This window comes from Carassius gibelio, chromosome B14 (genome assembly GCF_023724105.1).
Source record: "Carassius gibelio isolate Cgi1373 ecotype wild population from Czech Republic chromosome B14, carGib1.2-hapl.c, whole genome shotgun sequence".
Taxonomy (NCBI): domain Eukaryota; kingdom Metazoa; phylum Chordata; class Actinopteri; order Cypriniformes; family Cyprinidae; genus Carassius; species Carassius gibelio.
In genome coordinates, this window is record NC_068409.1 from 20198921 (window position 1) to 20217479 (window position 18559).

An 18559-nucleotide genomic window follows, 5' to 3' on the forward strand; every position below is an offset into this window, starting at 1 on the left:
CGTCGCAAAGGCACTAAGTTACGTTGCAGAATTGTCCCCATGGAGCAATCTAGAAACTGCATCTCCATTGCTTTACTTTTATGCATTGCAAATGCAGTTTTGAATATCCCGACTTGCTCCTTTGAGACTATTTGCAACCTTATATTTTGCCACTTAACAACTACTTAACAATTCAGTTACCAGCATTTACCACGATATCAAGTTTAAATGAAATCTGTGTTAAACTCCTTTAAAGATTCAGCATTAGTGTTTGTAAGTGATTTCAGTACAGAATCCCAATCCACAATGACGCAGGGTTGTTGTAGATCTTTTCTGAGTGTCCAATAAACATTCATCCAATGCTAGACAGTCTAAATGCTTAGACAAAACGTCTGTGCGCAGCAGCACACTTTAAAGATGTCAGCGGCATGAATCTGCCAGGCGAGGCAGTCTTCAGGGTCTTTGCTGACTTACGGCAGGCCGGTAGGGCCTTAGAGTATTGTATTTACGGAAGGACGCTGTGTTAAGAGGTCTGATAAGGAACATATCAACAGCAGGAGTCGTCCATCACTGCACTCGTCCACTGAGCCAGAGCGCTCTGAGATGATAGCAGACAGAGAGAGTTTGCTTTGCTTCAGCCTAACCATATGTGTCCGCTGGCTTGTTTTTATTTTTCTCTCTGGGGTAGCTGAGTGGAAGGATTCTTTTCATCTTTTTTTCTGAACATAATGTTGCCTACACCATAAAATGGTTTTAGTTTTAATTAATTGGTTAACAATAAGTTTTACCTCAGCTCATCAAAAAGCTACTTGTGATGAACTTTGATTCATCATGTGGCTTTCTCTTTACTACCTGTATTTTTGAAGGAGCAGTTCACCCAAAAATGAAAATTAGTGGAAATTTACTTACCTGAGGCTAAGTCCATCCAAGATGTCAGTGACTACGTTTACATGCAGCCAATAACCCGTTCAAAACCGGGATATTAGCAATAACCCTGTCGCGCACGGCCATGTAAACACCGGCAAAAACCCGGATATGCTCATATCACGGTTTTTAAAAACCGGGATATTATACCTGGGGTACCCCTTTTCTAACCCGAATATTTGGTCTTGTAAACACGTTTCGGCATATCCCCATCAAAATGTGTGTTCTGCGCATGTTCTATTCGCAAGGAATCTTGGTCTTTTGAGTCTTTGGATACAGGAAGAAGAATCAGAAATGACGCATATTGCGTCTTACGTCCAGACGCTAACCGTGCGTCGCTGTTTACATCGGGATATTGGCGACTGATTACACATTCCATGTATACAGGAGTAACTCTCTCTGCTCACACATGTAAACGGGTTATCCCGAATGTTTCAGAAACCCAAATAGTGACCTTAACCCGACCATAACCCGAATTTTAACAGCATGTAAACGTAGTCAATGAGTTTGTTGGTTTATCAGAACAGATTTGGAGAAATGGAGTATTGCATCACTACCAGTGGGTCATCTGCAGTGAATGGGTGCCGTCAGAAAGAGAGTCTAAAAGATAAAGAAAGATAAAGATAAAGATAAAGATAAATTCTGTGCTGATAAAGAATTTTTAGTAAATTATAATTTTTGGATGACCTACTCATTTAAAGTGGTTGTCAATATATTATACAGGTTAAAATAAATAAATAAATAAATAAATAGAAATGTTTTCATTTGTTTGTTTGTTTGTTGTTTTACTATATATTTGAAGTATTGCACTATTTGAAATATTGAACTATAAAGTTGCGGCCATATTTTTCCAGTCAAATTTTGGCAACCACAGCGGTTAATTTTTTATCATACATTTCTCACATTTTTTTTTTTTACAGAGTCAGTATGAAACCATCATTGACTTTGCATTGAAAGCACTCATAGACCATTCTGAAGACATCTACATTCACTGTTTATTTTATAGACATTCCAAAAAAAGAGATGAATCCTTAGGGTTTGTCTGGTATTGAGTGGGTTTCTTCTGTGCGAGTGGATACAACAAAAGTTGCCTAGCTGAAATCCAATAAAATGTTGGGTTTGTGCTGTCCTTGGATTCTTTGCTTTCTTAATGAGATTGAACCCTTGACAGTATTAAAACGGGGTAAGCATTAATTGTCTGTTTATTTAAATGCATGTGTGTGTGTGTGTGTGTGTGTGTGTGTGTGCTTGATTAACAGTTTAAGTGGATCTGTCTTGCATAATAAGCTTTCTGCAAAGATCGGATAGTACAGTGCTAAAGCAGGATCCTAAGAGAGCATTATGGGAATCTTTGATGGGATATCACAACTTTGTCTAATTACAAGGATGATCTGAGGATGGAGTTGAAGTAGAGTCTAAAATATCTCTCCTTTCTGTATGATATGGTCCGCATCACTCCAGACAGGATGTGCTGTTGATATATTCTCACGGCTTTTGCATGAACTGAAGCAGAGAGACTGGAGTAGCTTAGTTATCCCAGCAGACTGATTAAGTGCCATTGTCTTTCTTTATGAAACTCTTTGCTTTTATCTGCAGGTGAACACAGCCATGCATGAAGCCAAGCTGGTGGAGGAGTGTGATGAATTGGTGGAGATAATTCGCCAGAGGAAACAGGTCATCGCCGTCAAGATCAAAGAGTCCAAGGTACAGTTTCTCTCTATTAAGTCAGACTCATATCAAGCACTTGAGACACATTTAGGAAGGTTTTCGATGTGCTTTTAAAAGTATAAACTCTTTAAAGTTACCAGTATAATATCAAGGTGGACCTTAAAACTTTTTAGCTTCTTTCATTTTCACCTAAAAATTTAAATTTGCAAGTCGTCAAAGAAAATGTGTGTGAGTGATGTGTTTTTTGCATAAAATGAATGTCGAAAACAAAATTTCCAAACATTTTATTTTGTGCTCTTCAGAAGAACAAAGTCTATACCGGTTTGGAACAACATAATAATGCCTTTCATTTTTGGTGAACTGTTGCTTTAAGACGCACATATGGCAGAGAAACAACAGTCCTTCACTCACTTAGAGAAAGCTTTTTGAATTTGATCCTTGACAGTATGTCACATAGCGCACAAATACAGAGCTGGCATTTCTAACACATCTTTCAGATCATGTCACTACCGCTGTTATAGCAAGAGAGAGACTGTCAGGCTCTGTTGGACCCTACGCTGTGCGGAGAGATAGGTGATGTGTCGCCTGATGACAAGATGGAGAAGAAGCTGGGAAAATCACAGCATATTTTGCCTTTGTGAATTTAAAACTACTCTATTTAATCCGTCCTGTGTGAATACTGAGGTTAAGTTGGTGCATATGAGTAATAATGTGGCTGTGAGCACGTCAAATAAGGCTATGAGGATCTTGTCAGATAATCCACAGGCCAAAGTGTGCTGACTGTCGGGTGAGGGTGCAGTGAAGCGTAGAGATATTGCTTGAACAAGACTGTTGAATGTATGACAGGAAGCTTGGCTGGTTGATGCGGACTTGGCCATGTGGCTTCACTTAACAAGCTTCCCTTGTGTAACAGTAACAAGGCCTTGATAATCTTCAGCAGCACACAGTGAACAGCACTCTTCTCCTCTGGGATAGGATATAAAGAACAGGCAGAAAGTGCTAAATAAAAGTACATGGAAATGTTGAAATGTTCATTTGCATTATAAAGACCAGGTGGCTTTTTAGTTTTGGGTTGCACTTGAAATTTAAAGCAAAACTAAACAACTAGAGGAGTGTGTTATAGTGATTTTATTGTGAATAATGGATGTTTTAGCTCAAATTCAAAGTTCTTAAGAGACATACTCAGCTGGCAATAATAATAAAATAAACCAATATTTCATATATCATTTTTTTTTAATAATTTCATTAATTTTTATTATGCTAATGTTCAAAAGTATGGTTCATATATTTTTAAGAAATATTAAAGATAACATTTTAAATCAATAATTTGTATTCAAGGATGCATTCTGTTGATCAAATGTGACCGTGAAGACATTTGCAATTTTATAAACTATTTAAATCTAAACTTTACATTTTATCAAAGAATCCTGAACATTGTGTTTCCACAAAAATATGAAGCGGCACTACTGCTTTCAACGTACGATAATAAATGTTTCTTGAGCAGCAAATCATCTGAAGACTGGAGAAATGATGTTGAAAATTCAGCTTTGCATCACAGAAATAGATTACATGAATGTATTAAATAAATTAAAAGAGAAAACGTTTTTACGTTATTACTATACTTTTATTCAAATCAATGTAATCTGACTTGAGTGAGCATAGGAAAACTTTTCAAATGGCAGCATATTTTTTTTAATTATTAATTGTGGTTAATTTTTAAGAATGAGTAATAAAAGTAACCATTTTCAATGCTACCAAGCAAGGCAGCTTTCTGCAACAGTTTGAACATTGATAATCCGATCCGACTGTAGAATCAGAGCTGATTTTACGCAGAAAGATCATATATTGTTCCATATTTAATATTTTGACACTCTTCAAACATTGCCAGAACTGAAGAGTCAGATTTTCTGCTCATCTGTGCAGTGTGTGTAGTGTTTTGTGTTTGACAGTGAGTGTGCAGTCACACACAGGCACTTTAACTTGACAGCCTGAACTCACACTCTTATCAAGTGGGGATTTGAGCCGCGAGACAGGACTGTGCTTCTCTGTTTTTGGGTAATGTGATGTGAGAGATCCGGACAAATGCAGTAATCTCCATCAGAAGTGTCTTCGGTGATGTACTCTCACACGGCAGCACCGAGTCGACATGCACAGCCTGCAACATGAGATTATGTCTGGCCTTTTGCAAACATCAGTAATGCAGCTCCAGCACAAAGTGCCTGTATCTCTAGCATTAAGGAGGCTTTTGGAATCATAAACCCAGATGCAAAGTATCTGCAAGATTTGATCTGAGGCTTAGGCTGTTCAGGCTGGTTTGTTACTGGATTGTTTTTAAATGATTTTCTAGTTTTTTCGGATGCGGTCCAATTTCTTTAATGCCGTCCTGAAATTCTAAACTTTTTGGCAGTGCAGCGTCTGATCAAAGCAAATCATTTGAAGCTGTCTTTAAGAAATGGGGTCAGATTGGGATTTGATCTAATGCAATCCACTTCGGCACCGAGCAACATTTTTCTCTCCTTGTTTCTTGATTTATCTGAATGTTTCCAATCATTCCTTCCAGGCAGACGTTCCATTCCTCTATTGAATTACACTGTGGCATAGGCTAGATCCTGCTTAACCGACTTACTGGCTTATTGAGGAAGCATAGCTAATGTCTCTCATTCCCTCACCAAAGAAAAATAATGTATACGCACATGAAACATGAGGTTATTTGAAGGAAAGCTCAATTCATAGTAAATCTGTGGTCAGGTATTGAACAATATCGTATTTCATGCAATAAGTGCATTATATTATGGTAACGGTATATATAAGATTGCTGGAAATTCTTTTATTTTTTATGTAAATTCAGATTAGTATGCTTTATATTTAAGCAAGGAATGTAGTGATGCCTATTTTTGTGTAATCTATAGAATTGTAATATACTTTGCTAATCAAATGTATATCATCTCCATAGAATAATATGATAAATCCCAATGGACACAAACCAAAAATATACTGCCACTAAAAAGTTTTAAAAACTTTTTAAAAAAATATTTTATTTTAATTAGCAAGAAAGTATTACTTCAGTATTAATTAATATTTTACATTACTAGAATGCTAATAGAAAATAGATTTTAAATAAATGCTGATCTTTTGAACTTTCTATTCATCAAAGAATCAGAGTTATGTTTTCAACATTGGGATTAAAAAGATTCCAACGAGCAGCAAACCATTTCAAATAAATGAATAATTGGTGAACAAAAGAAAAAATCATGAAAAAATCTTACTGACCCCAATCTTTTGAACTTTAGTATAAACGTATAAGACACAGTTAAACTAGTAAATTCTGACTGGATAAGTCATATTTTGAGATGTTGTAAAGTAACTGAAAGAAGCTCACCTGTGACCACACATCAGTTAAATTCTATATGAATGCAGAAAGTTGATTTTTATGCAAGGAGGAAATCTGAAAAGCTATCCAGCCAGACACAAGAAATAAGAGAGATATGAAACAATTATAGCTATTCCAGCTTTAAATGAGATTCTTAGCTCAGCCGTCTGGATTGGGCCAAACTCTTTTCTTGTTAAAGTCTCTGAGACTGTGTAATTGATTTGGCTCACTTTTTCTTTCTTTTTCTTTTCTTTTTTTTTATAGACATTTAATACAGAATGAAATATGCATTTGTTTTTTCCATTCAGGCAAAGTCTTTAACAGTTCATGCTAATTCAGCATTTATATGATTCTTTTTTTAACTGTAAATCAGAATCCGTCACTTTGTTGTTTCTCTGCTGTAATTACACAAAAAGCAAACAAAGCGAAGGGCTCATTTGGCTGTGATGATGAGCCAAGGGGCGATAATGAGTTTTTGATAAAATGCTCCATTAGGGTCCATTATTTTTCATAACATCTCGAGGAACGTAAACATTTATCGGTAACACTTTATAATAACTGCATGCTATTAATCATTAGTTAAGCATAAGGAAACAATTAATTCATAATTTATAAAGCATTAATAAACATTTATAAGCAGTTTATAAATACAGATATAAATGCTTTATACCTGATTTAAAAGCATATCTATAATGTATTTAATAATTGTTTTTTCATACTTTATTAATGATCAATTTATCATTTCTAAATTAAGTATAGCATTATTTACACACCAGTTATTAAGGAGTTGTCAGTGGTTCATAAGATCACTTAGAAGTTGTAACTAAATGATTAATAAACTATTTAAATGTGCATTCATACATCTTTTTATTCAGACATATAGTAATAGTTACTTATAGTGTTAATAAATGGTTTATTAACATGTATTTCTACTATAATTCAGGGTTAATTCAGATTTGCATAACACCACCCAAATGTTCACGCAAAGTAAGAAGGTGTAACATTTTTTCTGTCTGTTGCCATTGGCACCATGTCGTGGAGATGCTGTTTCATTGTGAAACTACTTTGTTTTTTCTTCCAAAAGAGGACACAACTAGAAATCAGTGGTTAAGTTGTATTTGCAACACTGTTCTAGAACAATTCAACACAAATATTCAGATGTGTGCAGCGCATTTTATGGAGAACTGTTTGCTGATCCTGGGAGAGAAGACTATAATGCTGTCTGTTCTAAAGTGAGGACTATTTATGCCTTGTAAAGCTTTTACAAATGAGATTTAAAGGCTGTTAATATTCCTATATTCTGTATCACTGTGTTGTGTTTGTTTCCGTTTTTTGTTTAGAAGATAACTGAGCCTTTAAATATCCTTTATAAATGCTTTACAAGGCATAACTAGTCCTCACTTTAGATGAGCTCACATAAATAGTTAACTGACCACTACTAAATGCTTTATAACTACCTGAATTTACTACATTTCTTGTGATCTTATGACTCACTGGCTACTCCTAAATAACTGGTTTGTAAATAATGCTATACTTCATTGAGAAATGATAAATTGATCATGAATAAAGTATGAAAATACAATTATTAAAAACATTATAGATATGCTTTTAAATCAAGAATAAAGCATTTATATATGTATTTATAAACTACTTATTACTGTCTATTAATGCTTTATAAATTATGAATTATCTGTTTACTCATGCTTAATTAATGATTAATAGTTTGCAGTTATTATAAAGTGTTACCCATTTATCATATTGATAGCTTATGAAGTTAGAATAACAGCTCCATGCATGATCTCTCATAAGAATGTGGATATATAGTAAAAAGCATGTGTGTTGGTTTAGGTGATGAAGCTGAGGAAGCTGGCCCAGCAGATTGCGAACTGCAGACAGTGTCTGGAGCGCTCGAGTGCCCTCATCACACAGGCTGAGCACAGTCTGAAGGAGAACGACCACGCCCGCTTCCTCCAGACGGCCAGGAATGTGGCAGAGAGGTGAGACCACACACACACACACCAGCGTGAATTGAACTTTCAGCTACTCTGCACATTTCCTGGTGCTGCCTCCTCCTTTCAGTTCTGCTGCTTGTGGCTTATATTCAAAATAATAGAAAATATGCCTTCAGGACTCAATATTTAACAGTATTTGTGCAGCTTTGGGTGTGGAGAGAGACTTTGTGTTGTCATGCGTTTTTTGATGAGCAATTATTGTAAACACAGATGGTTTGTTTTGTGGAAATATAAACAGGTACAGAAACAAGAGCGCTCTGTGTTGTGTTATCATATCTGTGCAGTAAGCTGTGTAAATGCAGTCTATGATGCTGGCTAAATAATATTGTGCAGTAATATTAATCATATTAAAAACTCTTTTAACGATAAACTCACTGATCCTAATGTCTATTTTTTGTTCTTTATTACTCGCAGTTTACTTGAAAACTCAAAAACAATGATAATTAATGAAATAAAAATGAGTAATTATATATATTAATATCTTTTAATAAAAATAAAAATATTTACTGTTAATGTTAAATTAATGTTTTTGTTGTTGTTGTTGTTCCTTATTACTGACTATTTACTTAAAATCATGTACCGAAAAACAATGTTTCCTGAATGAATAATAATTTAATAGTTTTATTAATATATAAAGTATATATTATATTTTTTAGGAAAAAGAGTAAACTGCTCCATAATCTTAATGTTTTTTCCTCACTACTGACTGTCTACTAAAAAATTGTGCCTTAAATGTGTTTTCTAAATTAACTTAACTATATTATATGTATATTTTTATTTTTATAAAAAAGAAAAAACTGCTCACAGTTCTACTTACTGATCGTTTACTTAAAAACTTGTACCTAGAAACAATGTTTCCCTAAAATAAAAACGAATTATATATATATATATATATATATATATATATATATATATATATATATATATATATATATATATATATATATATATATTAGATTTTAATCAATATAATATTGAATAATATATCAATAGTTAACTGTTTTAAAATGTTTTAATCATTTTAAAAGTTTTAAAATTACTTGTTTTATTTTTGTTATTATTTTTCTTCATGATTATTTTACTTTCTTTTATGTAAAGCACTTTGAATTACCATTGTGTACGAAATGTGCTATATAAATAAACTTGCCTTGCCTTGCCTTGCAAATAGTTATAGGATACATACCATTATTTTAGAAATATCATTATTTTAATATCTTTTATACAGAATCAGAATTGTTCTCAAGAACCGTTCAGTTTCAGTTGTTTTGGTAGAAACTGCTATAATTCTGCTCTCATGGCATCCTTCCTGACTGTACAGTCTTGTGTATGATTTGAATTTCATGTGCCACACACATTTCTCTGGGTTTGAGCGCTGCCAGATGCTGTTTATAATTTCTGTCACTGTGGGTGAAATCCCATACAGCCTTATAGCCTGTAAATAGACCGTTGTAAATAGAAACATTTATAAATTAATTGCCAACGCCTCTCTTCCTCTCAGAGTTGCCATGGCCACCGCCTCCTCCCAGGTCCTCATCCCAGACGTCAATCTGAACCAGGCTTTTGACAATTTTGCCCTTGATTTCTCCAGAGAAAAGAAAATTCTGGAAGGACTGGATTATTTGACAGGTAAAGCCAGTGAGAAAACTGAAACCACCTTCTACAAGTGCCTTCTGTGTATGTAGTGCAAAGTTAATGAATACATGCTGTATCCTGGATATGGGCAGAATTACATCAGCAGAAGTCGATCAATATCCAGTCTTGAAGGTTGCCCTTTTTTTTCAGCACCCAACCCTCCATCTATACGTGAGGAGCTCTGCACGGCCTCGCATGACACCATTACAGTGCACTGGACCTCTGAAGATGAATTCAGCGTCACCTCCTATGAGCTTCAGTACACCATCTACACTGGCCAGACCAACTTCATCAGTGAGTCTAAACACAACTCACACAGCTTGCAATCTCTTTTATATCTTATACATGTTTATACACAAATACTTCTCAACTGGTTTTGCTTCTGGTCACAATTTCCATGAGACAACAAGTTGTGACCCTGTACCAACACAGTACCAAAATTGTTGCCATAGAAATCTAAACAAAGAATTATTATAGTATTAATATTATACATATATTGTAAATAAGGTCTGCACAAGCCCATCAATTTAAAAAAAATCATAATAGGCTTTATATAGGAATAAAACAAATAGGACTCATGGAGGTGACCGTGACATTTTTTCAATTCATTTCAATTTAATCCATTTAATCCATTTAATCCATTTATTTATTTATTTATTTATTTATTTATTTATTTATCTTCTATTTAATTTACTTTCATATTTATTTATTATTCATATTTTATTCATATTTTTTATAATAAAATATAATATAAAACCTTTTTGTATAATACATACAATTATATGTTCACCAAGGCTGCGTTTATTTAATCAGAAAAAGAATAACAGTAATATTGTGAAATATTATTTAAAATAAAAATAAAAATAATATGTTGTTATGTATTTTTTCCTGTGATGACATAGCTGTATTTTTAGCAGCCATTACTATTAGCACTGTTGAAAACAGCTGTTCTACTTAATATTTTTTGTGAAAAATTATGGATTTTTTTTACATCGTCTTTACGGTCACTTTTGATCAATTGAATGCGTTCTTGCCACATAAAAGTATTAATTTATATTTAAAGAATTTTTTTTTACTGACCAAAAATGTTTGAACAGTAGTGTATATCATTTTATTATTTACATTTAGCAAAATTTTGATTACTCCTGTATACCCATAAACCATTTCCAAAGGATTCATAGTGTTTCTGAAAACCTACCTGTCCCCTATACCTTTTGTTTTGTTGGTGCACCTGCAAATAAAAGCCCTAAGTCTAGCCATTACCAAATGGAGTGAAAGAGCTGTTAAGACTTAATTGCTTAAAGGCCAGGACATACATAACTTGTTTGGGCCTGGACAGTACAGAGAGCGCACTCTCTCACTCACAGACCTGCTTCTCAGTTTCCATTCAGCCTGCTTCAGTAACAAACACAGTATATTCATTTCAACTGCTGATAGTTTAGAAGCCCTGAAACATCTACAGAGCTACCGCAGGCTCCTTAGAGGATACAAACAAACAGACACAGAAATGGAAGCAATGCTTTCTTCCCAGACCTTTTTACAGCATTGCTCTGTGAATGCGGATGCCTAAACGCTGCAATTCTTAGATGCGTATGCTTCACTCCCTTGAGATGAAATGTGAGTCTTTGCTGGTGCATTTTCTCAGCCGTTGGCCAAGTCAGGCAAAGTGGCTTCAAAAAATACTCCGGCCCCCAGTCAGGATCTATCAGCTGTAGATGGATTTCCTTCTATGAAGAAGTTCAATCACATTTAGTTTCAAGGCATTTTTAATGGAATAATGTCTGTATATTGTTTATTTTTTTTAATCTTGCGTTTTATCGTTTATCATATTTGCAGGCCGGTGAAATTGATGGTTTGTTTTATGTTCCCTTTAGCAAAAATGTATTCCGTTTTGCAAGCCTCTCATAGGAAATGCATAATTTTTAAGGGCTCAGTCTGGATAACATGCAGGATCTTTTTCATTTATCGTGATCTGTCAGTTTGCATGCCTATAGCATGCATTAAACATAAAATAAGAGTCTATGTGCTATGTAAAAATCTATTCATTCCCCCTGCAGTGCACTCAAGTCCAATATGTGTAATTGCAGAGCTGCCATGACTGGAAAACCTACCTTTTGCGATCAATTAAACATGAACAAAATTCATATGCATCAGCCGAACCTCAAGCTAATAGAATAAATTAGCTGTAAAATGGACAAAAGCATTGTTCGCAGACAGAGTCGTTCGAGGTTCTGTTGAAAGAGCAGCTCCGGTTTGTCTGCAGACTTTAACGTCAGCTCTGTGAAAGTGAGGGCACTGGCCTGGCATCAGCCCTGATTAGATCTGACACGAGCTAATGCTCTTTGCTCCGCTCTCATTGTGACATTGATTGATCGTGATACAAGCCGCCGGACTGGCATGCTAACCTGCAGCAAACAGTATGCAAATACCGCTGTCTTTGCAGTGGAAACGGGCCACATCACCTAATCTGACGTGTGCACCTCATGCTCAGGGACGTGTATTGTGACTCATGGGCAGTTTATGGAAAACGAGAGAGACGTGGATGTTACGAGGGCCAGCAAACACGTGGTGGAAACACAACTGTAAAGCTGACTACAAACATGAATGAGGTCAGACCAGTCTAACAAAAGATCCTATTATGGTCATCTGACTCTGTGCGTCTGTTTTCCATTAAAACTCTTGTTCATTTGATAATATTTGTCCTCACAAAACACTAGCTTGATGTGCTGTGCAGCCTTGAAAATGCCAATAAATGTTATATATAGATAAACCCACGCACAGAACGGTGAGTGTGTTGACAGAGCTGTTAGTCAGCTATTGTATTTAATATCAGTAAGTCAGGAATTAATGTTTTCTTTTCTCTGCGGAACACAAAAGAAGAAGTTCTGAGAAATGTGTTGTGTGTTTTGCAACATAAAATGTTGATTTTAAAGCTCATATGAATTGGTTTTAATGGAGAAAGTGCAGTTAGCTCAGACACATATTAAAACGGCCTCTAAAAAAACAATTCTAAGGACAAAAGTTAATATATATATATATATATATATATATATATATATATATATATATATATATATATATATATATATATATGTATAAATAAATTAACCATGATAATAATCCTCTTTAAATGATGGATTGATTGCTAATACTAGCAACTAGCAAAAAAAAAAAATGCTATTTTCTAGTTTCCATTCATCAAAGAAATTCTAACCAGAAAAAACAAATTATCATAAGAGTAAATATTTCTTGATCAGCATATCAGAATGATTTCTGAAGGATCATGTGATGCTGAAGACTGGAGTAATGATGCTGAATTTCAGCTTTAAAACTTTACAAAAGCTAAAGGTTAATTAAATTTGAAATAATATTTCATAGTATTAGTAGATTAAATAAATGTCAACTTGGTGTGCAATAGGATATTCCTTCAAAAACATTTTAAAAATCTTACAGACACTAAACTTTTGAGCAACAGTGTACTGTATATCCAGTCTAGCTTAGCCTTTCATTTCATATTCCTTAGATAAGATGCCTAAAGGTGAGCACATCTTTGTGGTTGATGTACACTTTCACAGACATCTGCGACATGCTTGCCGGGTCAATATTCCTCAGCCTTGATGGTGGATGCTTCTCATCCTGTATCTGAAGTGAATCTCAAAGCACCATCATTGAGCAGATGATCAGCCAGGCATTGATTAAGTGTCATATTATTTTTGCACGATGCTGTTGGTGGTCGTAAGACGGTGCATCATGATGCTAGGTTTCTGTTCCTTTTTAGTGGTTTCTGCCAAAGCCAAGGTCTTTGTAACTTAAGATATTCATAAGCTGGGCTTTGGAGAGCTGCCCAAGAATGTGAATGTGAAATGAAGACACAGTCCACAGTGGCTACTGATCAGAAGTAAGACATTATTTTTGCGATTAATCTGACCATATGTTTTTACATCTCTAAGAAAATATGTTCATGTGGGATCATAACACATGCACATACTGTCCATGCTCTTAACATACCAGGATTAATTTTCTTTTATGACAGTACATGTCCTATTGGCACTGATGACATCTAAACACATGCACAGTCATGGAAAAATACACACACACACACACACACACACACAATAGAAGCATCAAAGGCTAGTTTGGATTTGTCGACAGTATAGGGAGCAGCCCCGTTCCAGTTTTGTGTTTTAGCTCCCTTTCATCTGCAAACACACACACACACACACACACACACACACACACACACACACACATTAATGCAGAGTCTAGGATCCCTATTCACCCTGCCTTCTTTTTAGCCAGTGACACATACCTTCATCTGCCCCTCTTTGAAGTCTCTCTCTCTCTGAATGTCAAGCAACAGCAGAGAATTTACAATGTAAGCGGCATATTGTAGTCTGCTATGCTAATTCCATTCATCAAACAACAACATCAAACACCTTTTTGATATGGACATGGATCAAATGACTTCTTTGCTCATGAAAAAATATTACAGACATGCAGTTGGTGGATACAAATGGTCAATACTTTATTAGCTTTGCTTTCGTTTTCATCCAGTCATCAGATGTTATACTTTTTTATTTACTTGAATACTTAGTTTATGCAATTACATTTATAAGAAGGCACCTTTATTCCTTAGACATGTGGTTTCTGCTCGGCTGATTGATGCAGTAGATGTCCTTGTGAAAAGGACATTTTGTTCGGACTGTAACTGGTTGAATGAGAGGGATTTTCAAGAAATGGCTGATACTGATCTAGAAAGCAAGATAGCTAGTGGTTAATATAATGATGGTATTAATATAACCGACATAAACCATATTTACTCAAAATTGCTTTTTTGTACATTTTGTACGCATTATTTTTATTATGATTATTATTAAGAATAAACAATTTGGACAATGTTTTTTTTGTTTTGTTTTTTGTTTTTTGTTTTGCTTTGTTTTGAGGAATAGCCAGTAAGTGAGACAATGTTAATATTTCAATATAACTGATATAAACAATGTGAATAATTGTAAATATTCAAATTTCATTTTTAGTCAATTTTGCATTATTGATGACATCATCGTCATCATCATTATTCAGTATTTTACTACATCAAATATTTTGGAATTTGCTATTCTAATTGCATTGAATATATCTGGAGAGCAGGATGGCCAGTTGTTGATATATTATTATAATTGCTAATACATCAAATGCACTCAAAATTATCACATTACATTTTTAAGTACTTATGCTTTTGCCTTTTGTATGGCCCACATATGACAAACCTTCAGTGGCAATGCCAGTGGTTTTAATGGCATTGCTGATGTTTCCTGAGGACATTCTGGTTCATCATGAGAAACTAGATTGAGGGGCATCTGTTTGCCCGAGGCAAACATCCCGAGTCTCTCTACGAGCGTGTGCTATATGTGTTTTCACATCAAACAGAAATAGGCATGCCTTGAATAATGAACTTCATATGTACCATTCCCTTTTTAGAATCACTCTGTTAAAAATGTATTGGTAAGTGGTTATTATTGCACTGTTCTTCTATGTTAATAATAAGTGCTAGCACAGTCCTGACTAAGAGTGATTGTATAAAATATGCAGAATCTGTGATTGATGTTATGCTCTATCTCCCTTACTTTGCAGGTCTGTATAACTCTGTAGATAGTTGGATGATTGTGCCCAATATCAAGCAGAATCACTACACAGTCCACGGCCTGCAGAGCGGCACCCGTTACATCTTTTTCGTCAAGGCTATCAACCAGGCAGGCAGCAGAAACAGCGAACCTGCTCGACTTAAAACCAACAGTAAGTCCAGGCCTCATGAGCTGTGCTATGTATCTGTAAACTTCATGGTAGTCGTCAATCGATATGGCTTTTTCCAAATCTGATGCCAGCATCTTGACAGCAGTATGCAGTATATTCCCAAAATGAACATTTATTTTACACGATATTTACTCAACATTCACTTAAAAAAAATATGGAGTGCTGCAGGGATGATATATTTTTGTAGTTCAGCCCAGAGGTTTGCATCACCCTGGCTCCCTCAAGTAAAACTGAATTTTTTTCATTAGCCTTTGGATTTTTTTTCATACACATTTTGTTCATTAAGTTAATCCTCACAAATGAACACAGCTGTTAGGAATTTTGAAGCCTAAAATCTAAATTGCCAGAATGAACTCTTGTATTATATTTGAATAATAAAATGGAGACTTCTAGTATGTTGCAGCTCAAATTGACACTTACTTGATTCAATACAATTTACCAAACTTCATACTATGAAAACTATCAAAAATAGTAAACCTTCATCCTAATGCTTCTCACACATTACAATAAAAACAAATGATAGAATATGTGATTTTCAAACTTAATTTAACAAGTTTTTTTTTTTTTTTTATGAACATTATTATAAGCAGCATAGGAGCAATTATTTTTTAAATGCCATATGTTTAAATGTAAATACATTTGGATCAGTGCATTTGCCACTGACCATAAATTTGAGGGTCAAAATAATTAATGATCATCATAAGCATAATACAATTTTGCATGCACATATTCAAATTGAGTTTTCCTGTATATAGTCGCTTGCATGTTTTTCAAGACGTGAAAGCTTAAAAAAAAAAAAAAATATTGTGCTATTATTCATGTTTTAAAACTTGAGCTTGTTTTAACCAAATACATTATTTCAGGCATTTAACCGAAAAATCCTTTCTAAAACAAATATAGACTGACTTCAGGACAATGGAATTGAAAGTACAACAATGCTAACTGTTTCCAGTTTTAAGCACTTGTTTCTGTCAGCAGCACTCTATATGATTTGTTTAAAGAGTTCACTCAGAAATATTTGTAAATGGAAAATATGCCCTGGACCCCAGCTGTTACAGGATATTTGTAGGGAAGGTTAGGGACCATCAGATAATCTGAATGATAAATCAGGCCAAACGCACCAGTCTACTCCTCTTAGGTCTTATAGCCTGAGTCCTATAGATATGGTGGTTGTACATCAGTGTCAATGCAGCAGCTCTGTCATACTCAACCAATCAATACCTTTATCAGCTTTCAGTCTGTGACAGGCACCCGAGCATGCAAATAATGAGAACCATCAGTTGGTTTGATATGTGTGTGTGAGAGAGAGAGGTCTGGGAAAGCCCGGGTCTCTCAACCTAAGCTGTCAGACGTTACCCAGCCTTCTCACAGCAACGAACTCAATCAAGATGAAGAGCACCAGCTGACAGCATTCAAATGGGTTATTGCATCAGAGTCTCTCCACGGCCTTGTGGAGGAGTTTGAGAGAGAAACCCGGGAATGTCTGGAGGAAACGGCAAGCGCTCATTTTCATTGTCTGTTTCTTCCTCTCAGTCCTGTGCTTTCTCATGGTTCCTCGAACTTCGGTGAGAATGCGGCAGGATCATCTCTCTCGCTTTCCATCACTCACCCCCACCTGTCTTTTTGTTACTGTAATAATACTGTTTTTAGACAGCAGTGCCATTAAATGCCATTTTCTCCCAAACACACACAGAGCTGCAGTGTTTTAGCTGTGTTGTGTTGTAAAAGCCTGTCCTGCAAAAATGTAGTGGAGCGCATATACGTACAGTATGTTGCTGCAGCTTTGCTGATATTTAGACTCAAAATACAAGCCCTTTCAAATGTTTTTGTCTTGTTTTTGGGACGCCCAGAGAGAAGAACTAGTAATTATCTGTAATGATGCATATAAGATTGTTAGATTATTTAAACATCTAATATCTGATTTGCTGCTAAAGAAACATTTATTATTATTATTATCAGTGTTTGCTTTGAAGAGAAATGTCTATTCAAAAATCTTTTTTGACGTGATAAATGTCTTTAATGTCACTTCTGATTAATTTAATGTGCCCTTGCTGAATAAAAGTATTAATTTCTTATCATTTTTCTTTAAAAATAAAATCCCAAACATTTGAACAGTAGTGCATGTGCTGCTTTGATAACGCCGCTATTAGAAAAGATGCTGTAGAGATGAAGCCCTTCTGTTATTCTTGGTGCTTTTTAGAAATTATTCAAGGGATAACTTTCTCTCTTTGAACTACGGTAACATTAGCATGTAAAATAGGACGTTCAAGGCTGCTTTATATATGTAGTTTTCAGCAGAGAAGACATTTTAACCCTTGCATAGTCCAAGAATCCACTGTCATTTGCCACAGCTGTGGCTTGTGCCCATGTGACCATATAAAACAGAAACTGATTTTGGGCCAATTCTCTGATTTATGTTTTCTCCAGCACACACATACTCACCGTGCCTACTCAACCGTGAAAGTCCAGACACTTCCCCCATCTCAAGAGAAATGCTATTTAAAGACATTTATATAATCAGTTCCTTTTTGATTCAGGAATCCAGAGTGAGCGTGTTCAACCCCCAGTCGAATCCTAGAGCTCACGCTTTATCATCTGCAGTTAATTTCTCAGCAGCATTTGATTGCTGACTGTAACTTGCAAAGGCAGAGAAGATGAAGAAGTGATCGTATCACAGGGCCACTCAATAGTGAAATGTACAGGGGACAAAAAAGCAGGATTCCTTTAGCCTCAACTGCCACATGTGTAATGTTTTATTTCATTAATTTTATATTAAGCAAATGAGCTATGTGGTATATAAAATATATATTAAAAAATGTATATCAAGTCAAGTTAATTTTATATTAATGTCAAATTAAATTTATATGACAATACACATTGCTTCTTGGCACCTTTACAGAAAACCATGATGTTAATGTTTATAATATCTTCATACCTTCATACAAAATAAATCTAAATAATGAGAAAATTGCATTTAAAGTAGTCCAAATGAAGTTCCTAGAAATGCACATTACTAATCAAAAATTTAGTTTTTATATATTTATAGTAGGAATTTTACTAAATATTTTCAAGGAGCATGATCTTTATTGAACATCATAATGATTTTTGGAAAAAAGGAAACATCTATTATTTTTGACCCATACAATGTATTCTTTACAATTGCTAC

General features: G+C 34.9%; 1 protein-coding gene across 8 annotated transcripts in view; it reads left to right on the forward strand.

Annotated features, from left to right (window-relative positions):
- mid2 (midline 2) overlaps positions 1-18559 on the forward strand; it is a 127755-nt gene that overhangs the window by 99616 nt on the left and 9580 nt on the right. For all 8 annotated transcript variants that reach the window (XM_052574642.1, XM_052574640.1, XM_052574635.1 and 5 more), the window contains 5 exons: positions 2500-2607; positions 7790-7938; positions 9452-9579; positions 9736-9879; positions 15214-15375. In XM_052574642.1, the coding sequence (XP_052430602.1) occupies positions 2500-2607; positions 7790-7938; positions 9452-9579; positions 9736-9879; positions 15214-15375 (691 nt within the window). The remainder of the gene's footprint in view (positions 1-2499; positions 2608-7789; positions 7939-9451; positions 9580-9735; positions 9880-15213; positions 15376-18559) is intronic.